Consider the following 24,977-nt stretch of genomic DNA (forward strand, 5'->3'; position numbering starts at 1 on the left):
ATATAACTTTACAAAGGAGCTTATGAAAAAAAACAGACAAGTAACATTATAGTAGCTAAACATGTTGAAATATTTTTTGTTAACAGTAGTATCAAGTTTAAACTGAGAAAGTAAAGAATTTCTGTGAAAATATTTGATAACTAGATTTATGGATAGAAATGGAATATGAAGTATTCCAAAAGTGTTTGAATATGAAGCTATTTCAAAAAGTAAAGAATTGCTGTTGTAAGATACCACTTGTGTTAACTGAAAATCTGTTAAAAATGTTTTTATATTACTTTTAGTATCAAAAAAGATGTTCACCTTAGTTTTAAAAATTTTAATATGTAGGTTTCCAAAGATGTTATACCAGGGAAGTTTGATTCCTTGTTCCATGCTTTAGCATCATATTCTAAAAGAGTAGCATTGGCATTTCCATTCCAGGCAGGAGCAAGAAATCAACCTGCTACATGAAGGCATACTTCTGAAGGATAGTCTTAATTTCCAAAAGACTGGTTTTCCTGCAACTTGGGTTAATGAATAGTGAGAGGGTTGTGTGAAGAAAAAAAGCAAAGGCTGACCCACATTGGCGCATTATAATGTTTTAGGATGAGAAAAAATTATACTTGATGTAGAAAGATGATCCATGGACATTGCTCCAAACAGAATTATTTTGAGTACATTAATTCCACGTACAGATGGAGAAATTGAGGCGGGGACAATTGAGTCAGTCCATACGATTGCCTGGAGGTCTTATCAAGACACAGATTGCTAGGCCTCACGCTCAGAGGTTCTGGTTCTGTTTACCTGTTGTGTGGCTCAAGAATTTGCATCTCTGGGGCACCTGGCTGGCTCAGTCAGTGGAGTATGCAACGTTTGATTTCAGGATTGTGGGTTTGAGCCCCACATTGGGTGTCAAGATAACTTAAAATCTTGAAAGAAAAAAAAAAGAATTTGCATTTCTAATAAGTTTCCAGATGATGTTGCTGCCGTTGGTTTGGAACCACACTCTGAGAATTACTGGTCTATACTAAAAAGTACGATTTAAAGGGTTGTGAATTGTGTTTATAATATTAGCTCTGCTGTTAACTAACTCTATGATTAAAAATACATTGTGTAATCTCTTACAACTGTGGTTTTCTCATAGAGTAAGCAAAGATTATATTTGTTCTATTTTTAAAGGATCTCGTGAACTTGAAATACACTTAAGCAACTGTTTATTATAGCCATTGGCCAAGATGGTGAGATTCTGAGCTTCTGACTCTTATATCTGAATCTACTAAAATGATCAAATTTGATATAAAGATCTATCAACATTCTCATAAATCATTTATGACATTACGTTTTAATTTGGTAGGAAATTGGGAAGAAGTCAAGAATTTAGAATCAAGTCAAATAATAGGGGACCTGTTGTGTGCTTTTGGGTGGGAGTTGGTGAAGAACTTCCTTTTAATGTAGTTTTCTATTTTTTTATTGGCTATATAACTGCTGTGTCACATGAAGTACTTTAGAGTACTTAACTTTTATGTTTAAATTCATGTTTTATAGGCAAGGCAGCAAATTTAGAAGAGATATATCAACAATAATAATGGAATTAGGATTTCAAATTAAAAAAAAAGCTAAAAGATTATGGATTAATAAAGCCAATATCTGGAATAGTGCCTTAGATGGATTCAGAAATCAAAACTTTAATCCTTCATACACAATTGAAGTAGCATATGTTAATGAAAATGATAATTTTGGAAGAGAACATCCTGGATCAAAGCAAGAATTCCTAAGTCTCTTAATGCAGCATCTTGAGAATTCACCAATATTTGAAGGGTCCTTGTCTAAGAACTTGTCTCTAAATTCTCAAGGTAATTGTTTTATTTATTATTGTACCTACTGAAGATACCATGTATAAAGAAGGAGATAGTTGGTTAGAATTACTATTCTGTCCTGTGGTCGAAATGTATAGTTCACTTTGTTAATAAAATACCGATTGAATCACAGAAAAGAGAAGGGGGAGTGATACTTTTACAAGTAAATTTTATAGTGAAACGTTTTTTATTTAAGAATATGCTTAATTTCTTTATAACAAATATCCTCCTTGGAGTGAATTCATAATTAACTGTAGCTTCTTAAAAATGTACTTTATATTCATTGTAATTTCATTTGAATAATGTAGCCAAATGGAATGGATGATTATTTGAGCCCTTCTTGTTCACATATTTGGAGTTTGCTGATAGGATGTTTCTTTACAACCTAGGATTTTTATCAGATACTATTCTGGTCCATATGTAATGGATTTTTTTTTTAAATTTTTTTAATCTTTATTTTTGAGAGAGACAGAGACAGAGCAGGGGAGGAACAGAGAGAGAGGGAGACACAGAATCTGAAGCAGGCTCCAGGCTCTGAGCTGTCAGCACAGAGCTCGATGCGGGGCTTAAACTCACGAACCGTGAGATCATGACCTGAGCCGAAGTCGGACACGTAACCGACTGAGCCACCCAGGCGCCTCTGTAATGGATTTTTTAATGTACTTTTGCCTTCAAGAATTTTTTGTGTGAAATTATGTATATGATACTTCTCTGGTAAGGAATTAAAACATGCATCTCAGAAGATGGTTAAAAAACCTTTTTTAATTAAAAAAAAAGCATGGTTAATTCTAGCACTCTTTAGGAGCTTTTATACCACTTTTGCTGTAATAGGAAATTTGAAAGAAGTCTCATTTTATTCCATTTGAATTTCCTTCTATGTATGTCATAGAACTTCCTCACTTTTGCCTGAATCATTAAAATAATTGAGAACTATCAAGATTTATTTGTATTATATGCACTACACTGAGTTTAATTCTAAACTCCTTTTAAAAAACAAAAAACAACAACAACAAAACACACTCCAAATAATCAGCAATGTTAATTCAAGATAGTTTTGGTGCAGTGAATGAGTGCATGAATTCACAAAATCTGAATTCAGTTTCGTACACATCTGCTTCATTAGTTTTACATCCTTAGGTTAATTATGTAGCCCTCTCTGGAACTCAGGGTGTTCAACTGTAAAATGTGAGTGCTAATACATTGCATATAAAGTTATTGTTGAGGAGATTTCATTTAGTTCATGTATTGATAATGTTACTTATTAATAATTTGCTCAGAACAATTTTAAGGAAAATTTACATGATATCTTTTTGATTTATCAAAGTACCTAAAACATTTTATTTATTTTTAAGTTTTTATTTTAATTTAAGGTAGTTAACATACAGTGTTATATTACTTTCAGGTGTACAATATAGTAACTTGACACTTCATATATCACCCTCTGCTCATCATGACAAGTGCACTCCTTAGTCCCCATTACCTATTTAACACATCCCCCCACCTCTGTCCCCTCTGGTAATCATCTGTTTGTTCTCTGTTCTTAAGAGTCTGTTTCTTGATTTGTGTGTGTATCTCTCTCTCTCATATTTTTCCCTTCGCTAGTTTGTTTTGTTTCTTAAATTCCACATATGAGTGAAATCATGGGATATTGGTCTTTTTCTGACTTACTTCACTTAGCTAAAACATTTTAAATGATAATTTTAAAAATATTGAAATCTGTGATTACATGGTAAGATAGCATATACTGTTGGGAGTAAATTTGTGCCATTTGGAAGATAATTTAGCGCTGTGTATCAACAACCTTAAAAATGTTTACGTCTTTTGAACTACTAGCATATGTAGGAATTTATAGTAATCAAGTAACCAAAGATATATAAACAAGAATATGGAAATAGGTGTTAATATTGTGTCTCATATAATTGAAAATGTAACTTAGCTAACATAGCCATTATAAGATGGTTTACATTGTAGCACATTTGTAAATTAGTCTTAATACATTTATTAACTGTAAATTTGAATAATTTTGAATAACAGAAAAAGTTTACAATATAATAAGTGAAAAAATGCAGAAGTCAAACTATTTGTGTATATAGTAATATACATATGAGAAATTTACATCAAAATGTGCACACTGGTTATTCTGGTGATAGGATTATAGGTGATTTTTGTATTAAAAGATTATCTGTATTTACATTTTCCTATTATGGGTCATTTTTTATTCAGAAAAATATATTTAGGTGAGATCTATATTTTATACATGATTCTAATTTCTGTGAATTAAGTTATTTTACATTTATTTAAGTTTTTGGGTATTTAATTTTACTGTATATGTATTCATCACATATGATGGTTATCTTATAATAATAATATAATTATATTTGATGTATTTTTATCTGTATTTACAGCTCTGAAAGAGAATCTTTACTATGAAGCTGGCAAAATCCTTGCCATTTCCTTGGTTCATGGTGGTCCTTCACCTGGTTTCTTTTCTAAAACCTTGTTTAACTGCCTTGTTTATGGACCAGAAAATACCCAACCAATTTTAGACGATGTTTCAGACTTTGACGTGGCGCAAATGATAATCAGGGTAAGAAATGTACTTGTTTATTAAAATAAAGACTGTATTCTAGTTATATTTGAATATAAATGATGGACCTATGATAGAATAATACTTCTCTTTTTGTGGTAGTTAAGGTGTATCATCAGTTCTGTTTACCAGCAGAGTTCACAACCAATTAAGAGATAGATGTTAAGTAAGGTCAGACAACTAGAGATCAAAGGGCCAGGCTTAATGTTGATACAACCAATTGGATAATGTGACTTTGGTCTTTGGTCAAAATGGCTTGTTAACACTTCTCAGAATTAGATGGATTTATCTACCCTGCTAGAAACAACATAAGGCAGGCTCCTTATTGCCTGCTAGAGAGCAGATGAAAGTGTACTTTCCTACAGGCACATGGATATGAAGAGAGCAAGGACTTGGCTTATCAGTCAAAAAACTTACTCTAACTCCTACAGGGAGATAAGAGTGCTAGGTGGAGAGAAGGACAAGGCTGAATTTCTTCTTTATAGAAACAGTGGGGAGACTCAGTGTTTCCACCTAAAAATAGTTACGATTTTTTGAGCCCTGTACTACATATGACCTTAAAAACAAAATTTAACTATCATAATGCCCTATAAGTATCCCTGTCTACATACGTGTTACTGATTTGGAAACTAATGGAGACACTGAAATCCATTCAACTTTTTTTCCTTTAACCTCCTTCCTGCTTAAGCCTACTCTGTTGTCTCAATTGATAGGTAGTATAGTTTAATGTTTAAAAGCACATGCTCAGAAGTCAGATTTTAATTTAAAATAAGTGCTATAAACTGTGTAACCTTGGGCATATCAGTTAATCTTGTTAAGCCTCAGTTTTAAAACTACAAAGTAAGAAAGATGGAAGTCTGTCTTTTTTATTTGGCCCAAAACACTTCATCCTAAAATGGTAGTTTAAATTAACCCTTTAACTCTTCAACTTATTTTTCCTTTTTTCCTCTTTACTAAAACATGTACTTTATTATAACTTCGTTGTTTCAGCTTCCTCTTTCATACTCATTTCTTCTTATAGTCAGGCTTCTGTTCCCACCACCATTATCCCAAGTTCCCTAGTTTGTAGCTGATCTCCAGGGATCTAAATCACCATATGCAAAGGCCTTTCTTTCCTCATCTCCTTTTGTAATCACGACTGTCTTGGAATTCATCTCTACAGTTTTTTTTTTGTGTGTGTGTGTGTTTTTTTTTTTTTTTTTTTTTTTAATATTTACTTCTTCCTATTCCTGATACTTGGGGTAGTTTTTAGGTTTGTCTTAACAGTCCTCACTCTGTACTATTTGGAAACCTTCTCCTCGCCCATAACCTTCTAAATGATTCCCAGACTTGTGTTGTTGAGCCCCTAGACTTTTATATCAAATAGGATCTGAATCTTGCTGACACACTAAGCCAAATATATTTAAGACAGAACTATTTTTTCCCCAGAATTTGTGGGGTTTTTTGCCTGATTTTTGTTTTCAAGAGATTTCTTATTTCCATGCCTTTCTGGAGAATGGGTCATTTTCATTCCTCCGTATTCTATTTATCAGTGTGTGTCAAGTCATCTGTCTCTAAAAGTGGCTTATCTTCAGCCCTTCCTTCTTATTTCAAATGCACTTACTGTACCAAACTCAAATTATGTCTAGGTGTAAATAATTAGGATATTATTCTAATATTCTTATTCAGGATGATTCTTTGAAAAGTAGTTATGACCACATTGCTTTCTTCCTCAGGAATCTTCAGTAACTTCTCAATACCTATTGAACAAAGTTAGGCTCTTCATTAGGGCATTTAAGACTTCCAGCCCTCCTCATGGCTTTATCTACTCCTATCTCTGTGCTCCTATCCATGTTTGTTCATTCATTTAGTTAACAAGTAACTAGGTACCCTATACTGGTTCATCACTGAAGATAGGGTAGTGAACCAAAGTCCCTGCTTCCTTGAAATTTACATTTTAGAGGGAGGACAGAAGATAAATAAATATATAATATACTGTCATGTAGTAAAATGTATTATAAAAATAAGTAAAACGGGGCACCTGGGTGTGTCGGTCAGTTAAGTGTCTGACTTCGGCTCAGGTCACGATCTCACAGTTTGTGAGTTCAAGCCCCACATTGGGCTCTGTGCTGACAGCTCAGAGCCAGGAACCTGCTTCAGATTCTGTGTCTCTTCCTCTCTCTGCCCCTCTCCCACTCATATTCTGTTTCTCTCTCTCTCTCTCTCTCTCTGTCTCAAAAATAAACAAACATTTAAAAAAATAAGTAAAACAGAGTAAGAGAGGAGATAATGTTTGGGGTATAATAAGTTGGAGCTTAGTCTTAGCTTCCCTAACAGAGACCCCAACAGATACTCATATCTCCAAAACTTGTTATCTAGATTTTAGTGTAGAGTCTGACAAATTATGGCTGTAGGCCAAGTCTGGCCTGCTGCCTCTTGTGTTATAAATAAAAGTTTTATTGGAACACAACCCTACCCATTTCCCATTTGTTTTGTGTCTGTGACAGCTTTCACACTATAGTGGCAGAATTGAGTAGTTGCAACAGACACCCTATGGTTCACAAAGTATAAAATGGTCTCTGGCCTTTCAGAGGGCTTCTATTTTAGCAGTATAGTTATGATACACCAAGTCATCTAGGGAATTGGATTCCCTCATCTCTTGTGTAATCATGATATTGTCTTCATCTACATGAAGGTTGTTCTTAAAGGAGGAAATAGAAGTAGAGTTCAGAGAAGTTTGACACATTCCGTTAGACAGCTCTTAATCACATATAGCCACATTGAGCTGTAAGGAAAGTTTGGCTGTGTGCCTAACTAAAACTCAGGTTGGGTTTGGGGGCATAAGGTAATATTACCCTTCTGAGTGTGAAGGTAGTATTTTGATGAGGGTAGTCAGGAAAAACTTCTGGGATTTCAGCAGAGATCTGAAATGAATGAGGAAAATCATGTAAATCTCTGAAAAAAGTCTTTTGGAAAGAAGAAATAAAAAGGAAGTTTTCTATTCAAATAGACTATTGACTGCTTTCTATTTTTCTTTTTTTTTTTTAAGTTTGTTTATAGCGAGGGGCAGAGAGAATACCAAGCCCCTGTACCATCAGCGCGGAGCCTGATGTGGGGCTCCATCCCAAACCATGAGACCATGACCTGAGCCAAAATCCAGAGCCAGACGATTAACTGACTGAGCCACTCAGGCACTCTGACTGCTTCCTATATTTAATCTTTCTTTCCCTGTGTAATTTTGTTAAAGAGCTAACCTATATGGAAGTGTCTGGCATATAAATGGTCAAGAATTTCTTTGTTTTATGTTGTTCCCTCAACTATTCTTTTGATTCTATCCCTCTTTTAAGTCTTAGCTGATACTGTCTTTCATGAAATCTCAGGTTGTTATCTCATTTGCCTCTCTCATGCTATGTAACTGTTCTGTGTCAATTGTTGCCTCAGATGTAAATAAATTTCTATATTAAAGTGGCATTATACTTTATGTTTCTTGAAGGCAGAAATTTACACTTTATTAAACTGGATTGCCATACATTTATTATAGAAAATAATTCTTGATATACTTTCACTCCACTCTGGTGTTCTCTAGAATTAAATTTAAAGTAGTAAGTGTCATTTGAATGTAAATATCATTCACACGTAAATGGGTAAACTGGGTATATTTTCTTCATTATAGGTAAATACTGCAACAACTGTGGCTGACTTAAACTCAATAGTAAATGAATGCTATAACTATCTCGAGCTTATTGGATGTCTAAGACTTATAACATCAATAAGTGACAAATACATGTTGGCAAAAGATATACTAGTTTACCATGTAATTAAGAGAGTCCAAGCACCCTTTGAAAGGTAAGTTGTTTATATGATTCTCTCAAATTACATGTTTAAAGTGATTGTCTTATAATGTTAGATATATTTGATAAAAATTTAAGCTATTTTAAATAGTGCTTTAAAACTAATGTCTTAAGGATAGTTACTGTTCTAACCCTTTTATATGGAGTTGTGTAAATGTCTCATACTTGGGTAGGAAAAGTAATAATTGTCTCAACTTATAATTATTTTTCTAAATAAAAAATATTTTAAATTTCTTAGCATATAAGCCAACTATTCGATTTCTACTCATTCACTTAATAACTATTTATTGAGCATCTGTTGTCTGCTGGGTAATAAGTACTAAGCATTCTTTGATTAACAAGGTAGGTGTGAGCTTTGCTCTTTGTTAGCTTAGAACACTGGTCTTCAAACTTTTTGTTCTAGTCACCCTTAAAAGAAGTTTGGAAATTTATGGTTCTCGCATTTTTTCTATTCTCATAATATAAAATACATATGAAAGTAAGCATACTGGGACACCGTGTAATCACCACACAAATCTAATAATTACTAGTCAGCCTGTGGCCAGTCTTGTTCATTTACCTTTGTTAATCCATAGATTTAAATACATTTGATGCATTCAAAACCATTCACTTAAGTTCTAATTGTCTCCATATTTTGCCATTGTAAATCTTCTTTTGTTTCTTTTGAGTTTTGTTTTTTTTTTTTAATGTCTCTTTATTTTTGAGAGAGAGAGTGCAAGCATGAGCGGGAAAGGGGCAGAAAGAGGGACAGAGGATCTAAAGTGGGCTTGGAGCTGACAGCAGTGACACGATGTGGGGCTTGAACTCATGAAACCATGAGATCATGACCTGAGTTGAAGTCGGACACTCAACTGACTAAACCATCCAGGCGCCTCTTTTTTGAGTTTTTCTGATGTTAACCTTAATGATCTATGATAGCTTTCTTGCTGTATGGTATGATGAGGTCTTTCAGGCTCTGTTTTGCATTTTGAACTAAGGAACCTTTGTTTCTTTGAAAGGGGAATAGTATTTGAAAAACACAATCTGGATGCTAGGAATGCTTATTTTTGCCAGATTAGTCACTGTTTTTAGGCCTTTTCAGTGAAGCCAAACTAGGAAATATAGGACTGTTTTGGTTTGGTTTCAGGTTTTTAAGGTAAAAAATATATTGGCTTTTAGTGATAACTTCAAATTCACTACTACAAGATTTTTAACTTTTTCTTTGCTCCATGTTGAGAATCTTAATTGTCAACAACACAGGAGAATTAAAGTATGAAATAATTACTCACTTGATTTATTCCACATTTCATTAATAACAGTCTCAAATAACATTACCAACATTATCACCAATACCATATTAGTATTGAAAACAGATTAACATTTTTCTAGGGCTGTGTAAATTATTGTATTTTAAAAACATTTGGAATATTCTGTTTTTATACTACTAACTGAATATACATTTTATTTTCATTTTTTATTTTTAATAATTTTTACTTATTTTTCTTCTTTTTTCTTTCTTTTTTTTTTTTAGCATTTATTTATTATTGAGAGAGAGAGACAGAGCATGAGCATGGGAGGGGCAGAGAGAGGAAGAGACACAGAATCCAAAGTAGGCTCCAAGCTCTGAGCTGTCAGCACAGAGCCCTATGTGGGGCTCGAAGTCACAAACCATGAAATCATGACCTGAGCCAAAGTCAGACGCTCAACCTACTGAGCCACCCAGGAGCCCCTACTTATTATTTTTATTAATGTTTATTTCCTTTGAGAAAGAGAGGGTGAGAATGGACGTAAGTTGGGGGGGCAGAGAGAGAAAAGTGGGGAAAGAGAGAATCCCAAGCAGGCTCCTTTCCATGCTCAGTGCAGAGCCCAACGTGATGCTGATCTCACCACTGTGAGATCGTGACCTCACATCAATAGTCAGATGCTTAATGGATTGAGCCACCCAGGCACCTCTATTTTTTGTGATTTTTAAAAATTTTTATTTTAAAATAATGTCAAATATTTGCATGGTTCCAAAGTCTAATCTATAATGAAAGTATATTGAAAGAACTCAGAGGCACCTGGGTGGCTTAGTCGGTTAAGTGTCTGATTTTTGATTTTGGCTCAGGTCACCATCTCACAGTTTGTGAATTCAAGCCCTGCATCGGGCTCTGCATTGACAGCACAAACCCTGCTTGGAATTCTCTCTTTCCCCACTTTTCTCTGTCTGCCCCTCCCCAACTTATGTCCATTCTCACCCTCTCTTTCTCAAAAAAAAAAAAAAAAAAACTCAGCTCTATGATACCAGTTGTATTCAGAGGGGTATAGCTTTCATCTTTATCACATTCACCTTTCATTCCCTGATGAAGTAATCATTTTAGTGATTTTCATTGCTTATCTTTCTATTATTTATGGGTTTAAAAAATTTTTTTAATGTTTATTTATTTTTGAGAAACAGAGAGGGACTGAGTGGGGGAGGGGCAGAGAGAGAGAGAGGGAGAGAGTATCCGAAGCAGACTTCAGGCTCTGAGGTGTCAGCACAGAGCCCGATGCGAGGCTCAAACTCATGAGTCATGAGATACGACCTGAGGGAAGTCAGGCACTTAACCGACTGAGCCACCCAGGCACCTCTACTTGGGGTTTTTTTTAATGGTAGCAGATAAATATTTGTGTGAATGTGTACTAATTTCTTTTATTAGATAAATAGTAACATACCATCCACTCTTTTTTCTGGTCTTTTTTTTTTTTAATTGGCAATATATTCTGGAGATCACTCCACAGTAGAAAATACTTGTAGTTTCGAATCTCTATCACATGGCCTTTTCCTCTCTGTGTCTCTTATAAAGAGACACTTTATAATCCACTTGTCATTGTATTTAGACAGCCCAAGTAATCTAGATAGGATGATCTCAAGATCTTTAATTATATTTATTTAGACCTTTTTTTCCAAAGGAAAAAGTCTACGTCTTTTCAGTCTACGTCAGGATGACTGACAGTATTAGGGTTTGTTTCTGGCACATCTCTAGAGCTAGAGCATGGAAACAAACTTGGGAATTTGCATGCCTGATACAATTCCTCTGCCAGTGGTTTGTAATAGGGTGGTAGAGGGGTATACAGAGAAATGAGCAGCTAAAAGGGATTTCAGAAAAGGAAATTCATAGGACTAGGTAATAAGGGATGGAAGAGGAAATAGTTAAGGATGACTTTTAGATTTAGCTATCCTAATTTGAGGGATAATGGAGGCATATACTGTCAATTATGGTTCAGATTCTGGTAGTAAGCTAATTAACTTTCTTTTGGACTTGATAATTGTTTGGTTGCTTGGAATATATGGTAACAATTAGCCTGTTGGGTATATTTCTGGGCTGGAGGTAATAGATTTTATAGTGATGAGTGAGTGTATACCTGCTAAATACAGCCATGGGAGAGGGTAAGGGAGAAGAGAAATTGGCCTTGTTACAGATCAATGAGGGAGAAACAGCAACATTTAAGGCAAAATAAAGAAAGACGAAGCTTTGTAAGAGCCTGAAACGATCTGGCCAGAGAAATAAGAGAAACCAGAAGACTGATGCTGTAGAAGGAGATCATTCGTGAACTTAGGGCAGTTTTTCCTCAGATACAGACAGGAATGGAATAAAAGTGAATAGGAAATAAGCAAATGAAGATAGTGAATGTACATTAATCTTTCAAGTGGGTGGTCTCCTACTTCACCATGTACTTAGAAAGGAAAACAGATGGGATTGAAAGAATTTTTTTTTTTCTATTTAAAGATGGGAAAGATAAGCACATTTCTGTGCTCTGGAGGAAAAGCCAATAGAAAAGGAGATGAATCTGTAGCAGGTACCTAAGAAGGTGGGTAGGGGATCTAGAGCCACAGGTAGGGCTCAGTCAGTCTGATAGGCAAAAATAAACCTCCATTCTTCCTTACTAGTAAGAATGTGCATTTTTAAAAGTTTACTTGTATTTTGTTAATTACCCATTCATATTTAGCTCATTTTCTATTAGATTGTTCTTTCAGAAAAATGACTTCAATTTTTTGTATATTAGAGAAATTAGTTTTCTTTAAAAAAAATTTTTTTTCAACGTTTTTTTATTTTTGGGACAGAGAGAGAGCATGAACGGGCGAGGGGCAGAGAGAGAGGGAGACACAGAAACGGAAACAGGCTCCAGGCTCTGAGCCATCAGCCCAGAGCCCGACGCGGGGCTCGAACTCAAGGACCACGAGATCGTGACCTGGCTGAAGTCGGACGCTTAACCGACTACACCACCCAGGCGCCCCTGAGAAATTAGTTTTCTGTCATGTATATAACAAACATATTCCCACTTTTTTTTGTCTTCTTAATTTCTTTTTAGCAGTACATATTTTAATTTTTTTATGTGGCTAAGATTTATTACTACTATTTTTCTTTGCATTCTCCAGGCATCTTCATTCTTCTACCAACTAACTTTGCAGTGTAAAATACTTCACGTCTACTTTTTTCCTTTTAAAAAGTTGTTAGCTTAATTTATAACTAGTTTATAAACTCAAATAATGTGAGCAGATAAAATATTAATTTTATATTAGTATACCTGTTTGTTATTGATTTAAAAGTATCATATCATGTATATCTATATTATTACATATTTTTCCTCATATGTAAGTATATGTGGTAGTAAATTAGCTAGAAATGTTAATTTGTAATTGTAATACCAAACACATGTATAAATGTTGGCTTATTGTTTATTTCTCTTAAGTTTTAAGCAGGGTCTGAAAACTCTTGGTGTTTTGGAGAAAATTCAGACTTACCCAGAAGCATTTTATAGCATCTTCTGTCATAAACCTGAGAATCTTTCTGCAGAAATCCTTAGTGATCTTTTTACAGTCCGCACATTATCCAATGTACAGTCTTTGGGGTTTTGGAACAGTTATTTACAGGCTGTTGAGGGTATGTGGATGTTTTATTTTTTTTTAATTGTCTTAGAAAATTTGTTATAGTATATTAGTTTATTTCTTTGAGTTTTGCTTTTTGGTAATAAGACTTTTCATCTAACTCCATATTTACAGAATGTATTTCAAGACAAGTTTATATGACTGAGTTAAAAGTGATCAGGAAAGATTACAAAGTAAAGTTAAATTTTGCAATACATTGTCCTCTTGATAATTTGAGGTGAAAGGCATTCTTATGTGTAATTTTAAGAAACAAAACAGATGAACATAGGGAAAGGAGAAAAAATAAGAGAGAGGGAGGCAAACCATAAGACTCAATTATAGAGAACAAACTGAGAGTTGCTGGAAGGGAGGTGGGCAGCGGGATGGTTTAAATGAGTGATGGGCATTAAGGAGGGCACTTGCTGTGATGAGCATTGGGTGCTGTATGTAAGTGGTGAATCACTAAATTCTACTCCTGAAACTGATATTACACCGTATGTTAATTAACTGTTATTTAAATAAAAACTTGAAAAATAAATAAATAAGGGATTGCCACAGCATAGAGTAATCCTAAAACTAGTCATCGATTTCATCTTTTGCAATGTTAAGTTAAATTGAATTATTCTTCATCCATTGCTTAGGGCTATGGAAATGGTAAATATCATTGAGCATTAGCTATGTAAAATCATTCCATTTAAATTGAGCAGGAAGGATTTAAATTTTAGTTAAAATTCTTCTTAGGTGGGCTGTTTAGTTGTTTTACACCATTTATTTTTCCTCTCTGCATTTGATGAACTAGTTTCTTAAATAGGGATGATCCGGAAATGGTTTAAAATTATTTTTATTATCATGCCCACTGAACCTCTTTAATTATATGATAATTTTATATTAGAGAAGGCATTCGAATGTATAATGAGTAGTTCTACTAAATGATTTTCTGAGTTCTACTTTGAGGTTCAAATAAACATTTATTGGATGTACAGTTTTCCTCTTATTACATTTGATCTGGTGATTTAGTTTGTCTAAGATAGATGTTAGATTCTCTGCCTTTAAATATTCATTCACTGTCTAGTTGGGAAAGAGTCTATGATGATAGCAATATATATAACATGGATTTATTTTTCTTTTTTGGTAAACTTTTCAGATGGTAAATCTGCAGTAACAATGGAAGACATTCTTATTTTTGCAACTGGTTGCAATTCCATTCCACCAGCTGGATTTAAACCCACTCCTTCAATTGAGTGTCTTCATATGGATTTTCCTGTCGGAAACAAGTGTAATAACTGTTTAGCTCTTCCAATCACCAATACATATCAAGAATTTCAAGAAAATATGGATTTTGCCATAAAAAACACTCTAAGACTAGAAAAGGAAGAAAGTACTCACTACATTGGACATTAAATGTTTTGAACAAAGACATGCTTCTTTAAAAGCTGCTATTGATACTTTTGTTTCAGAAATCTGTCCATCATCATTTTTCAACAAACTTGTCAGCTTCTTGGCCCAATAAAATTTATGATATGAACATAAAGGAATGTTTTGGCCATTTAAGCTAAAAACTTTTTGTGTTAAAGTATACCAGTCAAAGTTGATATTTTTCTATTTTCTTAAAATACATGCTTCATAAACTTTAATATAAATAGTTTTAAAATAGCTGTACAGACTTTTTTCAAGTATAATAGCATGGTGTATATATATATATATATATGGGGGAAAAAAACTTGTATTCACTATTTCTGCAAATTAGTATTAGTTACAGGATGCCACAATGTTTTTTCTAGTTTTACAAAATTTTCAAATTATTTCTTATTTTAAAGCATTAAATAGAAAAGCTAATTGATAAATCCTGTTATATAAATCAAAGGCATATATTCCAGGGAACGTGTTATAAGTGTTTTTTTTTTTTTCTAGGATGGCACTAAATTGATTAAAAATGCTTTTAGATTACTGATTTATATTAAAACAGACCTTCACTGCAATTAGATTATGCCTAATGGGAAGTATTATATGAAAAGCAGAATTGCACAAATATTCTAAAATCTATGGACATTCCATATAGTCTTAAGAACACTTCTGAGGTGGATAAAATATAGTTGAAAATACCTAAGAAAGTGTCTTCTTTAAAGCCTTGTCTTTAATCATAGGATTTTTTTCCCCTCTCTGTATCCCCTGTGTCGTATTAAATCACATTATGTCTGATCCAGAATCATTTTTGGTGTCTCAGTTATCTCAGTGGATCGCCATGTGGTAGGTTTGACTATTTGACAGTTATTTATTACCAAGATGGTTGTATGATAGGTAAACTGGTAACACTGTGTTATACAGTTATCTTCTTTGCTCTTGAAAGATATTGTTATTATAAAAGCAACCTAGAAACACGTAAGAAAGAAATGCAAATAGAATGAAAAACCCACTCTGATGTCACCATGCAGAATTAACTACAGTGTTTCATTGTATCTTACTATAAACTCTTTACCTTTCCTTGCCTTTTAAACTTTATTAATGTTACTAAAAATTAAAGAACACCTAAAAGTAACAAAAAAATCACATAATAACAATTTGAAGATACAAAGTCCCATGGTCACGTCCCCATGTGTATGTTCTTACAAAAGAAGAAAGTGGAAAAGTCTTACGTCCCTAATCTGTTATCAAATATTAAATGGGTTTTCCACCAAGGTAAATTGGATAAGAGGTAAATCTTTATGAGAGGTTGGTTTTAATCACATTTTTTAAATATACATAGCAGATAATCAACTATCATCATATTCTCCCCAAGACATCCTTTAATTATTGATACTTTTTAAAGGAAAACAACATATCTCTTAATACCAAAGGAAAACTAAAACATAATCCTAATACAATTTCCTTTGTTACACTTACTGACAGACCCAGCAAATTACAGTTTCATTTTAACTTGAAGTTTTTAAGAACTTGACACAAGGCATGTCTTTGTCTTGATTTGTTAAATTATCAAAAGTAATTAAAGGATTAATAAAAGTTTGAATGCCTAATATAAACTTCAAATTTTCCATATAGCTTTTATTCTAAATGTGATGATAAATTGGATATTTCTCAACCCTACCTAGATTTTATGAAATTAAAAACCAGTATAAACCAAATAACCTAATTAAAGCTATTTTCTGGTCATTTGTAGTTTTAATTTCTCCTGAAGTGGTAATTAAAACTGATGAAATTTCACACAGTTTTTGGGTAGGGTACGGTAGGGTTTGTATGGAAGCAATATGCTTGGTTGGCGATAACTAGAAACAGTATTTCAGTTCCTCATTTCACTATGTTATGTGTAGACAGGGACTTAGGGATAAGGTATGATGTAAATAATAATTTAGGATATTCACATTTTAAAGTGAAGCATACTTATTGCAAAGCATCTTCTGGGTTTAAGGATGTTCCATTAATTTGATATTTAGGTTAATCTGTATAGTCAAGGCATAGTAGAGAATCCTATATTTATTTTCTGCAGTGTTACTATGTCAAATGGTTAATATTGTGATTGTTCTTTTTCTTTTTTCTATTCATTGTTATAGCCAGTGCACAACTCTTACTGACATTGAATTTCTAAAGTCATTAGGCTATGAAACCTTATCAATGTGTATTTGTATTTCCTAACTGTTTGAGTTGTCAAAATGCCATATATTTCAAGTTTGTTTTACATTGGTCTCAATATTGAAGAAAACCATAAAGTCACCTATTACACATCTGCTAATGGTCTTTGGTTAGTTTTAAATTCGTTGTTTTTAGACATCTTTTAAGCCTTTTGTTATGGGAACTTCGTCTGAAGACCTTTTATACAATTCTTTATATTCTTGTACTTAGTCACTTTAGTGTTTTAGTATTTAAGGTTAAAGTTTCTTTAAAATATTTCATCAAACTGGGTTATGATTTTATACTTTGTAATATTTAATTTCCATATTATGAATAAGCCATTGTTTGGGTCAAGTAAAAAGCTTTCATTTGATTACTAACCAGAGAATTCACTTTGGCTTCTACTTTATGCTAAAACTTTCAGTAATTTTTTCCCTAAATTTATGTAATCTATTGTTACTTTTATACTCAATACTGAATGCTAAGTAAAGGAGATTATAATAGGTAAGTTTTCTCCATGACTTTGCCTTTAGTATTTAGTCATTATAAGAAAATGATTAGAACAAGATTCTATTTATGATAATGTAATTCTTTTTTATATAGGGATTATCACATGCTTCTTTGTTAGTTTTAGAATAAGCTATTAAACTACTGTTCATGCTGTAAGTAATGCAATACAAAGTTTTATGCTTCAAGTAATGCAATACAGAGTATAAGAACACATTGAATAATGGATTACTTGAATGTGTATGTAGTTTAGAAAATTTTGGATTGTTTTGAAAAGACCCAATTTTCAAGTTCTCATTTTGACTCTTTCTTTTCCAGTTGCCCAACATATGCCGGGTATTATACTAGGTGATAGTTGATGTGTCAGCCTATTTTTCCGTTGTTTGTTTTTTTTTTTTTTTAAGACTTCAGATGTAACCAGAAAACATAATTACAATGAAGTTTGTTAAATAAATATGTTCATGCTACTAAATGTGAAGTGCTTATATGAGCTAAATTAAATAACTTGTTAGGATTTATTGAGGTTAAGATTCTGACAATACTAGATCCAAGATCCTTTTCACATTTGAGAGATCCTGACTCCTCTGACTGACACCTGAGAACCTCTTCAGTAAGCCATTCTGTGACATTCTGTGTTAAACTTAAAACTATTCCCTAATGTAAAATAATAGTTTTTTTGTCAGGATAAATTATTTAAGGCAAAAATCTGGATAGGTAGAGCCAGGCTACAGTAAATAAGGGGTTAACACTCTGAAGCCATCGTTTGATTCTTTCTGATTTTAAAAATGGGTAACGGGGCGCCTGAGTGGCGCAGTCGGTTAAGCGTCCGACTTCAGCCAGGTCACGATCTCGCGGTCCGTGAGTTCGAGCCCCGCGTCAGGCTCTGGGCTGATGGCTCAGAGCCTGGAGCCTGTTTCCGATTCTGTGTCTCCCTCTCTCTCTGCCCCTCCCCCATTCATGCTCTGTCTCTCTCTGTCCCCAAAATAAATAAAAACATTGAAAAAAATTAAAAAAAAAATGGGTAACAAATTCCTTTCTCAATCTCAGCCTCACAGGGTCTATTTTCTATTTGTCTACTGTAATCATTCTTCTGTGGAGTATAATATTTTATACGTTTTTGCCACCCTAAGTGCATTCCTTAGTCAGGACACTATATTATTTCATATGTATATATTGTATAGAACTGTTAAACATTGTTTTAATGTTTTATATTACTATGACTCAGAGTCCTGGGAAGAAGTCTGTGATAGAACTGAAATGGTTAACAGGTTTGCGTTTGAAAGTAAAAATACACAAATCAAGATTGGGCTTTCAGATACTGAAAGATGGGAAAGTCTATATATTCTACATTCCATGAAGACAAACAACGAAGTACAACATTCCCCTAGGGTAGGAATTGTTATTTCTGTTTAATTACAGTACATCTAGATCATTGGCAATGCCTTCAAAATAACACTGAATAAAATAGTAAATGTTCCAGTTAAATTTTCAGTGAATATGCCAGTTAGCTGTGAAAACTAGAGGATGCAGTTCTTAAAGAATGTAGGTTCATAACCTTTGATCAACCTCTTCCTATTTTCCCCAGTCACTTGTCCCTGGTAACCACTCTTTGTTTCCATGAATTTGATTTTTTTTTTTTTTAAGATTATACATGTAGGTCATTTGATGCAGTAACAACTTTTCAGCTAGAAGATGAATAAGGTCTGAGACCTAATATATAACATGGTGACTACAGTTGATTATTGTATAATTGAAATTTACTGAGTAGATTTTAAATCTCACCAAAACAAAGATAAATATGTGAAGCAATGGATGTGATAACTAGATGGGGGGAACCCTTCACAATATATAACTATATCAGATCATCACAGTGTAAACTTTACCTTTTGAATTTGTCAATTACACCCTGATAAAGACAAAAAATTACACAACCAAAATTAGTTATCAATATCGGATATGTTTTGTCATCACGCAGTTTCAAGTGTATATTAAAAACCAGCTGTCCATTAACCAAGCAACCCTCCCCCACATGTGATTTTTGCAGTTACTAAAAGCAAAGGAGGAGGATATTCAGTTTGCTATTTTGAATCTTACTAGCTCCTGTGTTCATGTACGCAAAACACCATAAACTAGACCATTTTGCCTAAAAGATAAGATTGAGAAATCTGCCAAATTAGAGCAATGCTCCAAAGCTGCCTGTTTCCCTGGGAAAGGAGACCTCTCCTGCTGCACTGGGAAGGAGAATGGAGTCAGCTTTTAAACGCCTACTTTGTTCCTGGAGCTTCATTTACTTTAGTCCAGTGATCTTTAGATCCCCTAGAGCCTTCTCACCACTTAAGAGATCTGTAAACGACCAATTTAGTATTTAATTAGGTTCTTAGCATTACACCACGCTCCTACCCTAACAACTCTATTCAACGCAGCTACCATCTGAGAAGCTGTGGCTTGATTAGATAGGATAAAAATTCCTACTATTACGCAGCTGGAAAGTAAGCACTACCAGGTGTTCAGGTACTAAGTTCACTGCGTCTCCAAGTTCTGAAGAGAGCTGAAGGAGGCGGGATCCGGCCACCAGGAACCTCCCTTGACCCCGCCCCTCTGGGCTTTGCTTCCGGGGCAGTCCGGGCAGCCACGTAATCCTCGGGTTCTTCGCTAACCGGGCAGTGGATGGTGGGAGTCAAGATGGCGACGGCTGCAGCAGCCAGTATTCGAGAAAGACAAACAGGTACGTCTTACTCCCTTCTCCCTGCGGTCTTGTGCCTGTGGTGGGGATTTCTTCTTCTCCTGCTTGTCGCCCTCCCTCGGTCGTGGTGTGTGCAGCTCTGAGATGGACCTCCTGAAGCTCAATCCAGTTCCCAAAGCATCGAGAGCCCCTCCCCTTTTGAGTTTTTAGGCAAGAGATGTAATAGCTCGAGAACGCGGCCTCATTTGTGGTTCAGGAAAAGGGGCTTAAGGGTTGCTATGGCCCTGCTCTTGTCCCTTTTCTGCTGGGCTTCAAAAGGCCATCACAAGAATATCTGGCAGCTGGCAGATAACAACATAGATATTCCCCTGTGTTGCCACCTATGAAGTCTCCGGGTTTGTTTCTGTGCCTGGTCCAGGTCTTCTCTAGATTTTAATGTTGAAAGAGTTTCGTTTGGGGGCATTTCCTTCACAATTAACAAAATTTAAGTATTCTTTCAGAGCAGCTTACCTTCTGCCATTTCTCTTCTTTGGACCAGTCTTTTGGGGGTACCTGAAGAGAAATGCCCAGTGATAAAGATTTCCTTCTACTGGAATGGAATTCAAGAATGGCAAAAACCAAAAGAATTAGTAGCTTTGTCATTTTAACTGTTTGACAGATTAGTATTGTAAAACTATTAGTTTCATCCTCGATAGAGCAGTCATACAGCTTCTGTTTGTACCGTTAAATGTGTTTTTTTTTAAAGTACATATTTCTTCCCTTTAGCTTTCATATTTTTACATGTTAGATATTTTGTTTTTACTTATTTTTTGTAAACTTCTGATGACAACAGAGTTTATACTTGTTAGCTACAGACTAATGGTTTGTTCCTGTTAGCGAATTGTCCTGAAAGTTGGCAGGCTGTGAATTCTGAGGAGCTGATAGAAACAAACCATCAAGAGTATGCACAATTGGAAATTCTTTCCCTTGTAATTAAGTTCTTTTGAATGTTAATTCGAACTGGAAAATAAATGGTTACAATTAATATGGCTTACCAGAAGGGATTTCAGCTGTGCTTGATTCCTTCCTTAGGACTATCTAGTAATAACACAGTGCATATGGAATTGTGTTCTGCTTTTTCCATTAGATAAATTTAGTATAAGCTATCAGGTGAAGTTACGCATAATTTAAATAAGTAAGGTTTGGGGAATACCTGCCATACATTTTACCAGTAAGCAAATAGAAGCCCCACTTGTCTTTGCAGTATGGTTCTGACAGCTTAATGAAGCTCAATGAATTAGGTCATGTTACATATTAAAATAAAATAACATATCAAGGAAGACTTAGAAAGCACCGTTTTGCTTAGAAACCAATAGAAAGCAGCGTTTTGAAAAATAAAATTTTTATGGTAGTAATTTTTATATGCAGAAACTTTGTAGAATGTTGAATCCTAATATAATTTCAATTTCTGTGGAAATACACTTCATTGTAGTAAGATTTCACATTACAACTAGATAGGTTATGCCATAATAATCATTTATCAGATTAGTACTCTAGTTGAGTTCTGTCTTATTTTCGGACAAAGGTAAACCCCTATATGTGTGCTAGAGTACCAGAAGTAAACCTTTCCCTCATGACTATTGAGAATGTTTTTGGAAGTAACTCAAAATCAGTTCTCAAATATTCTAGATGAAGACACCATGGGACACAGGAATTTGCGATCTATTTGGGTAGATAATAGCTGATACTGAATAGTATTCCTAAGCATTGTTTTAAGTGATTTTATGTGTATTGTCTCCATTTTATAGATGAGAAAACTAAGGTATAGAGAGGATAACTAACTAGCATGGCTATTTTTTGTTTTCCTGCTTGAAGAATATTTATCTTTTAAAGGTCACCTTAAAAGTCATCTGATTTGTGAAAGTTTCTTGGATCACTCACTCTCTTTATTCTTACCTTTAGTGCAACAGACAACATCCTGTATTATCTATCGTTGCCCTTCATGCATGCCTCTCTGTTGAAGGTTCTTGCTCAACACTCCCGCTTCTCAACCTTGGCAAGCCGCAGATCCACTGCTTTCTTTCTTGCAGTGACCTAATGTAGCCTCTTGGCTTTAGATATCATCTATATGCTAATAATCCCCAAGTTTATATCTCAGGCCTGGACCTTTTCCTCTGAATTCCATTTACCCCATTTCAATTAATAGCAACTCCACCCTTGTAGTTAGTTGCACAGGTCAGAAACCTTTAAGGTTTCTTGACTTCTGTTTTTCATATCCCACATCAGATCTGTGAGTAAATGTTATCAGCTCTACTCTGAAAATACATTCACAATCTGACTGTTGGCATTGCTTTCACGCAGGTCCAGAACGCCAAGAATTTCTGCAGTAACCTCTTATTTAGTTGTTTTGCTGTTATATTCCTGTTCCCCTTCATTTTTTTCCCCACAAAGTAACAAAGTGATCTTGTCACATATTTGCGCAGAACTCTCCAACAGCTTTCCATTTCAATCCTGGTAAAAACCAAAATAATATTATAGTGGTCTACAAGGCCTTATGTGGTATATTTCCTGCTTAACTTTCTGATCTGACTGCCTATTACTCTCCCCTTTGCTTGAACACGTTGGAATGCTCCCACTTGAGAGCCTTTTTATTTGTTACCCCTTTCTGGATATTCTTTCAGAGACATCTGCATGGCTCACTCTCTCATCTTTACTCAAATGTTACCCTCTCAGGAGGCCTTTCTTGTCTACTCTATTTAAAATTACACTGCAAGGGGGCACCTGGATGGCTCAGTCAGTTAAGCATCTGACTTCGGCTCAGGTCATGATCTCACAGTTTGTAAGTTCAAGCCCCGCGTCAGGCTCTGTGCTGATAGCTCAGGGCCTGGAGCCTGCTTTGGATTCTGTGTCTCCTCCTTTCTCTGCCCCTCCCATGCTCATGCTCTGTCTCTCAATAATAAATAAACGTTAAAAAAATTTTTTTTTACTTACACTGCGGGGGCTCCTGGATGGGTCAGTTGGTTAAGCATTTGACTCTTGATCTTGGCTCAGGTCATGATCTCACGGTTATAAGTTTGAGCCCCACATCAGGCTCTGAGCTGACAGCATGGAGCCTGCTTGGGATTATCGCTCTGCCCCCCCCCTCAAAATTAATAAACACTAAAAAAATTTTTTTTAATAAAAATAAGTAAAACTAAAATTACACTGCAGCTCTCTCTCCTTCCCTTTGTTTTACTCCATAGCACTTAATATAATCTTATATGCCATATGTTTAACTTAATCTGTTGTCTTTTTACCCCAACTAAAATGAAAGTTCCTTGAGGATAGGTAATTTTTATTCAGTCTGTTGTGTTTAGTGCCATCGGCTGGAGCAGTGCCCAGCATATGGTAAACAATAACTAAACATTTGTTGAATGAATAGTAAATGTGGTTGAATATATAGCAGATGAGTAAAGAAAATATTTCAGGTTAGGGTGAAACTATATTAACCAAGTCTAGAAATGATATGTTTAGAGCCAATAAAGAAAACTAGTTTGCCATTTCATTTAAAAGCAATGATTTAAGCCTATAGGAGAGTTACTCTGATGAAACTAAAAATACATTCTTACATATTCTTTGAACACAGGCCCTGTACTTTATTAAGGAATCCACTGTGTCAAAATCTGTTAACAAGTTAGCCAAGGGTCACAGTTGAAGAAACTCACCTAGATGGGACTAGGAAGGCAGATGTGGGAATATCTGCTGATACTGGCCTTTTTCAGTAAAGTAAGGCCTAACTCTAGAGAAACTATACACCTGGGACTCTGATGCAGCCTGGGCTGTGGTTTTTCCTAGTTGTCCCAAGAATGTGAACAGTTCCTAGAAACAAGATTTTCTTTTTGTTGGGCCATGGGTGCCAGGGTGATGATGGCTATATTGCCTGGAGGTAGAAGAACTTGCCAAAAGCTCAGTGGGAGAGTTCATTCTGCAGCACCTTGTATGCCTCCTATGTTACTTCAGTTTTAAGTACCAAAGTGTTTTTCTGCTTGTTTATGTATTTTTTTTTGTATAATATCATAGTATTTGTAAGCTTGGCATTTAATAGAGGTTTTTCTAGTGTGTGAATCAATATACCAAAAATTAATACACTGGTGATTTGAATATTATATGGTCAATTATATATGCTATATATATAATATATAGTATAATGTATTATGTAGGGAAGAGTATGACCTGTAGATTATTTTGTATCAATAAAGTCTAATCCAAATGATTTTATTTTTTATTTTTTAATTTTTTTAAATGTTTGTTTATTTTTGTGAGAGAGACAGAGCAGGAGCAGGGGAGGAGCAGAGAAAGAGGGAGATACAGAATTCGAAGCAGGTTCCAGGCCCTGAGCCATCAGCACAGAGCCCGATGTGGACCTTGAACACAGGAACCATGAGATCATGACCTGAGCCAAAGTTGGAAGCTTAACCACCTGAGCCACCCAGGAACCCCCAAATGCTTTTAAAGATCAACCAAATAGATTTCAGGGTTGCCAATCTTAAAAATTTAATTACCCAACTAATACCCTTCCTTGAATATTTGGCCTTTCCTTTTTTTTTTTTAAATTATTAATTTTTTTTTTATGTTTATTTTTGAGACAGAGACAGAGCATGAATGGGGGAGGGTCAGAGAGAGAGGGAGACACAGAATCCAAAACAGGCTCCAGGCTCCAGGCTCTAGGCTCTGAGCTGTTGGCACAGAGCCCGATGCGGGGCTGGAGCTCATGAACCATGAGATCATGACCTGTGCAGAAGTCGACGCTTAATCAACTGAGCCATCCAGGCACCCCAAGGACTTTTCAACTTCACACAGAAGTATAGAGAGATTTTAATTTTCCTTAGAAAATATTTCTGAATCTGTAATACACATGAACAGATGAGCACTAAAAATCTCAAAATTCAATAACACATAGAGCATAACTGCTTTGATTTTAGAAATTGTATATTTTCTTATCAGGAGTTATCTACCATATCTTTGGTAAAGTCTCACTTTTTCCATGGAGCATATAATATTGAACAGTATAACTTTTCATTGAATCTGATGAGGCAAATTGGTC

General features: G+C 34.8%; 2 protein-coding genes and 1 long non-coding RNA gene across 6 annotated transcripts in view; 2 read left to right on the forward strand and 1 right to left on the reverse strand.

Moving 5' to 3' along the window:
- The window catches only part of G2E3 (G2/M-phase specific E3 ubiquitin protein ligase), a 67,875-nt gene extending 51,037 nt beyond the window's left edge, over nt 1-16,838 (forward strand). For all 4 annotated transcript variants that reach the window (XM_030318868.1, XM_030318870.1, XM_030318869.1 and 1 more), the window contains 5 exons: nt 1,528-1,835; nt 4,244-4,425; nt 8,078-8,250; nt 12,948-13,138; nt 14,267-16,838. In XM_030318868.1, coding sequence (XP_030174728.1) covers nt 1,528-1,835; nt 4,244-4,425; nt 8,078-8,250; nt 12,948-13,138; nt 14,267-14,523 — 1,111 coding nt within the window. In that variant the 3' untranslated portion in view covers nt 14,524-16,838. The remainder of the gene's footprint in view (nt 1-1,527; nt 1,836-4,243; nt 4,426-8,077; nt 8,251-12,947; nt 13,139-14,266) is intronic.
- Nucleotides 688-18,054, reverse strand: LOC115516334. The gene is made up of 3 exons (XR_003969515.1): nt 18,027-18,054; nt 5,735-5,737; nt 688-750 (listed from the first exon to the last, which is right to left on the reverse strand). It is a non-coding gene; the product is annotated as an uncharacterized LOC115516334 (long non-coding RNA).
- Nucleotides 18,055-19,870: 1,816 nt separating this feature from the next.
- The window catches only part of SCFD1 (sec1 family domain containing 1), a 123,669-nt gene continuing 118,562 nt past the window's right edge, over nt 19,871-24,977 (forward strand). The window contains exon 1 of the mRNA XM_030318874.1: nt 19,871-19,957. Coding sequence (XP_030174734.1) covers nt 19,900-19,957 — 58 coding nt within the window. The 5' untranslated portion in view covers nt 19,871-19,899. The remainder of the gene's footprint in view (nt 19,958-24,977) is intronic.

This window comes from Lynx canadensis, chromosome B3 (assembly GCF_007474595.2).
Source record: "Lynx canadensis isolate LIC74 chromosome B3, mLynCan4.pri.v2, whole genome shotgun sequence".
Lineage (NCBI taxonomy): Eukaryota > Metazoa > Chordata > Mammalia > Carnivora > Felidae > Lynx > Lynx canadensis.